The sequence below is a fragment of the Eleutherodactylus coqui genome, chromosome 1 (genome assembly GCF_035609145.1).
Source record: "Eleutherodactylus coqui strain aEleCoq1 chromosome 1, aEleCoq1.hap1, whole genome shotgun sequence".
Classification (NCBI taxonomy): Eukaryota; Metazoa; Chordata; class Amphibia; order Anura; family Eleutherodactylidae; genus Eleutherodactylus; species Eleutherodactylus coqui.
Genome location: NC_089837.1, coordinates 37,073,687 through 37,079,686, shown reverse-complemented (window position 1 = coordinate 37,079,686; position 6,000 = coordinate 37,073,687). Strand labels below are relative to the sequence as shown.

At 40.8% G+C, this 6,000-nt stretch overlaps 1 protein-coding gene across 1 annotated transcript in view; it reads left to right on the top strand.

Moving 5' to 3' along the window:
- The first annotated feature begins 384 nt into the window (after positions 1–384).
- The window catches only part of RP1L1 (RP1 like 1), a 30,976-nt gene continuing 25,360 nt past the window's right edge, over positions 385–6,000 (top strand). Inside the window, exon 1 of the mRNA XM_066592096.1 lies at positions 385–1,008. Coding sequence (XP_066448193.1) covers positions 385–1,008 — 624 coding nt within the window. The remainder of the gene's footprint in view (positions 1,009–6,000) is intronic.

The window sequence follows — 6,000 nt, the reverse complement described above, 5'->3', positions numbered from 1 at the left end:
AAAATAGAAACAAGTTCTTAGTTTAACAGATGCGAGATGGGAAATCCCAAAATTTTGTGTGGTCCTAAAAGCCAAAAATGGTCCGGTCCTGAAGGCACTAAAAAAAACATTTTGTTTTTTTTAAAACAAAAGGGAACAAAAAACTCATAAAAAATTTACTAGCCATGTTATACATTGTGGCCGAGTGAAGAACGTTCTCCTGATTTATATTTACGACCATCCATGCTGGTCACAACGGGATATTATAAAGAAGTGTACATGAATGATGATCATTCCTCCCAGAGGCTCCATGGAAATAAGTTTTATTATTATATGAACTTTTCCTAAACTGGTCAGACACTAATCGCAGTTATTCTATATTCCAGGTCCCGATCATCAACCAGAATGAATCCGTCGGTACAGGAAGTTTACTCAGTCCCTCCAACCAGTCCAGATAGGCCTTTTCCACCAGTGGTTCGATCCCATGCCGTTTCCGAAGTGACCCCGGCGAAGAAAATAACCTTCTTTAAAAGTGGAGATCCTCAGTTTAGTGGAGTAAAGATGGCCATTAACCGGCGTAGTTTCAAAAGTTTTAGTGCCCTAATGGATGATCTTTCAAACAAAGTTCCATTGCCGTTTGGGGTACGGACGATTACTACTCCTCGGGGTACACATAACATCAGCAGACTGGAGCAACTTCAAGATGGAGGTAGCTATATCTGCTCAGACAAAAAATATGTACTACCCATCGCCGGACGCAAAGTGGGAAATCAGAGAGTCAGTCGTCCACTCAGTGCCCGGAAGCAAGGTCAGCCTGAAGACCCAGAGGAGGAATACTCTGCTACTCATTTTCAACAGGTGCCGAAAGTAAGGAAGAAAATTGTTCTAGTGAAGAATGGGGATCCCACATTTAGACGTTCTATGCTCCTTAATCGCCGCAATGCTCGGAACTTCAGGACTTTTCTTGAGGATGCCTCGGATCTCTTACAGTATACTGTGCGAAGGTTATATACTGTGGATGGAAGGAGAGTAAGTAGTCAGTTGGCTTTCTTTTATTTTAACAATAATTTTTATTGTAGTTCAGTATCCTTACAAGACAAGGTAGAGGAGTCATCAAATGAGAAACTAAATAATGCACGCCAGCTAAAATTGTAGTCCAATTCACTACGCCACCATACTGACACTCCATACTGGTGCCACTATGGAGGTCACTACTACTGAGGTCACTGTGAAGGTCAACATTACTACTGAGGCCACTGTGGGGGTCACTTTTGCTACTAGGGCCACTGTGGATGTCACTATTACTACTGAGGCTACTGTGGGGGTCACTATTACTACTGAGGCCACTCTGGGGGGTCACTATTACTACTGGGGTCACTGTAGGGGGTCAGAATTACTGCTGAGGCCACTGTGGGGGTCACTATTACTACTGGGGTCACTGTGGAGGTCAACATTACTACTGGGGCCACTGTGGGGGGCAGCATTACTACTGAGGCCACTGTGGGGGTGACTTTTGCTACTTGGGTCACTGTGGGGGTCAACATTACTACTGAGGCCACTGTGGGGGTCACTTTTGCTACTAGGGCCACTGTGCGGAGGTCACTATTACTACTGGGGTCACTGTTGCGGGTCAGCATTACTGCTGAGGCCACTGTGGGGGTCACTATTACTACTGGGGCCACTGTGGGGGTCAGCATTACTACTGAGGCCACTGTGGTCACTTTTGCTACTAGGGCCACTGTGGGAGTCACTATTACTACTCGGGCTACTGTGGGGGGTCACTATTACTACTGGGGTCACTGTGGGGGGTCAACATTACTACTGAGGCCACTGTGGGGGTTAGTATTACTACTGGGGTCACTGTGGGGGTCACTATTACTACTGGGGCCACTGTGGGGGTCAGCATTACTACTGAGGCCACTGTGCGGGTCACTTTTGCTACTAGGGCCACTGTGGGGGGTCACTATTACTACTGTGGCCACTGTGGGGTTACTATGACTACCGGAGCTACTGTGGGGGTCACTATCATTATTGGAGCCACTGTGGAGGTCACTATTACTATTGGGGCACTGTGGAAGTCACTGTTACTACTGAGGCCACTGTGGGGGTCACTATTACTACTGGCGCCACTGTGATGGACACTAATCCTACCAAGGCCACTGTGGGGGTAATTATTACTATTAGGGCTGATATAGGAGTCACAATTACTACTGAGGCCACTGTGGGGGTCACTATTACTACCGGCGCAGTGTCGGGGAAACTATTACTCCTGGGGCTACTGTGGGGGTCACAATTACGACAGAGGCCACTGTGGTGGTCACTATTACTAACGGGGCCAATGTGCAGGGTCACTATTACTACTGAGGCTACTGTGGGGTTCACTATTACTACTGAGACCACTATGGGGGACACTATTACTATTGAGGCAGATATAGGAGACACTGTTACTACTGAGGCCACTGTGGGGGACACCAGACTACTGAGGCCGATATAGGGGACACTATTACTAAAATAGGGGACACTATTACTACTGGAGCCACTCTGCACGTGGCAGCATACCTCAAGCTGACTTAACATATATGTTTACACGTGGTGGAAATGCTGCATCCAAAAAACAATCTTAATCCGTACCACTAGTGCAGATTTGGACTGTAAAGCAGCTGCATATGCGCAGCTGATGTCATACTATGCGGCGCTCCCCCTCACCTCCTCCACAGGCTTCATGCTGTCAGTGCTCCCGTGCTTCTGGCTCCAAGCGGCCTGGTCAGGTGATGCTGGTCAATTGAAGCCACTACTGGCCACTGGGAACCGAAAGCCGGGGAGTGGTGACAGCGAGAAGCCTTCAGAGAAGGGGGGAGCGCCGCACAGTATGAAATTAGCTGCGGGTACGTGGCTGATTTCCAGTCAAAATTCGCACCAAGTCTGGATTTTGACTGTTTGTTTGGATGCAGAAATGCTGTGGTATTTGCTCCCTGGCCTTTCTTGAAACGGCCCTGTACTCTTTATAACAACGGAGGTACAATCATACATCGTGATAAGCCCCGCCCCTGACCACACTCCTCCATTCTAATAGATAGATAGATAGATAGATAGATAGATAGATAGATAGATAGGAGATGGTTATGAGATAGATAGATAGATAGATAGATAGATAGATAGATAGGAGATAGATATGAGATAGATATGGGATAGATAGATAGAGAGAGAGAGAGAGAGAGAGAGAGAGAGATGTGAGATAGATAGATAGATAGATAGATAGATAGGAGATAGATATGAGATAGATATGGGATAGATAGATAGATAGAGAGAGAGAGAGAGAGAGAGAGAGAGAGATGTGAGATAGATAGATAGATAGACAGATAGGAGATAGATAGATATGGGATAGATATGAGACAGATAAAATGAAAGATATGAGATAGATAGATATGATATATATATATATATATATATATATATCTACACAGATATGAGATAGATAGATATATATATACAAATATGAGATAGATAGATATGAAATAGATAGATAAATAAATATAAGATAGATAAATAGATAGTTGGATAGATAGATAGGAGATAGATAGATAGATAGATAGATAGAAGACAGATAGATAGATATGAGACAGATAGATAGATATGAGATAGATAGGTAGATAGATAGATAGATAGATAGATAGATAGATAGATAGATATGATATAGATAGATATGAGATAGATAGATAGATATGAGATAGATAGATAGATAGATAGATAGATAGATAGGAGATGGTTATGAGATAGATAGATAGATAGATAGATAGATAGATAGATAGATAGATAGGAGATAGATATGAGATAGATATGGGATAGATAGATAGAGAGAGAGAGAGAGAGAGAGAGATGTGAGATAGATAGATAGATAGATAGATAGATAGATAGATAGATAGATAGGAGATAGATATGAGATAGATATGGGATAGATAGATAGATAGAGAGAGAGAGAGAGAGAGAGAGAGATGTGAGATAGATAGATAGATAGACAGATAGGAGATAGATAGATATGGGATAGATATGAGACAGATAAAATGAAAGATATGAGATAGATAGATATGATATATATATATATATATATATATATATATCTACACAGATATGAGATAGATAGATATATATATACAAATATGAGATAGATAGATATGAAATAGATAGATAAATAAATATAAGATAGATAAATAGATAGTTGGATAGATAGATAGGAGATAGATAGATAGATAGATAGATAGATAGAAGACAGATAGATAGATATGAGACAGATAGATAGATATGAGATAGATAGGTAGATAGATAGATAGATAGATAGATAGATAGATATGATATAGATAGATAGATATGAGATAGATAGATAGATATGAGATAGATAGGTAGATAGATAGATAGATAGATAGATATGAGATAGATAGATAGATAGATAGATAGATAGATAGATAGATAGATAGGAGATAGATAGATAGATAGATAGGAGATAGATAGGAGATAGATAGATATGAGATAGATAGATAGATATGAGATAGATAGGTAGATAGATAGATAGATAGATAGATAGATAGATATGAGATAGATAGATAGATATGGGATAGATAAGAGATAGATAGATAGATATGAGATAGATAGATATGAGATAGATAAATAGATAGATAGATATGAGATAGATAAATAGATAGATAGATATGAGATAGATAGATAGATAGATATGAGATAGATAGATAGATATGAGATAGATAGATAGATATGGGATAGATAGATAGATAGATAGGAGATAGATGATAGATAGATAGATAGATAGATAGATAGATAGATAGATAGATAGATGTGATATAGATAGATAGATATAGATAGATGTGATATAGATAGGAGATAGATAGATAGATAGATGTGATATAGATAGATAGATATGAGATAGATAGATAGATAGATAGATATGAGATAGATAGATAGATAGATAGATATGATATAGATAGAATGCACATTTCTAATGAATTTTTATTGTATAAGTACAATTATACTGGTGCCATCAAAAGTAAAGGAAGCATGTCCCACAATGCACTGCTGTTATATGACTACTGATCATGCTTCTCAGAAGGGACAAGGAAGACTGCTGCATTAGCAGATTACACATAAGTAACTGGTAATCAGGCTTTGCTATATCAGGGTTTGGCCCAGTGACATCCATAATAAAGCGGCAGAGTACAGGCCCTGCACACTGGAAGACCGGTTCTCCTTTTTCCAAAAAAGGGTTGCAGGGTAGGGGGGCTCACATGATGTTTTTCTCAGGAGGTCTCTACAGTCCTTCATCTGACCCTAATTTGGACTTTTATGCAGCAATGCAACATTTTCTCATTGGGGAAAATCCTAGTAGCGGCGTGTGTGCGGTGCTCTTCGGCTTTTGATGATTGTTCTGATCATGTAATCATGACCTAATGAAGTTACCTATTATTCTTTGTGCGCCAGTTTTCTGGCATACAGCAGTTGTAATTTTTGTACACAAGGCAAAATTGTGACTTTTAGGACTTTTTCAAAAAGTGGTCAGGGCCTATCTTTAGAGGGCATGCCAGCACATTGCCCATGTATCCTACCATAATGTACGCCTCCAAATCCCAACTACCTCATGTATTGGGAGGCAACCCCCCTGTTCACAAAGGCAATGGACAGCAGCTGCCCACACTCCTCACGTACCAACCACCCAGGTGAAAAACATGGGCTCCTCAAAGGTTAAATTATGTGTTTCAATTGGCAGGTCAGCTCGGGCAATGGAGAGGTGATGAACAAATATTCTGTCCCCAGTTTTAAAATCCTTAATAAATCCAAAGCCAGCATAGGGATCATAGTAAACAACCCCCCTGTAACTGTAGAGCTTGACATGTTTCTCCATGGTGAATGCCAGTAATCTTGCTGGCTCTGTCATTGCTTTACAAATTCTGTAAGCATAGCCCTTTGCAGATTGACACTCCTCCGGGGTCAGGGTTTGTGGATGCTCTCCCGGGTGCG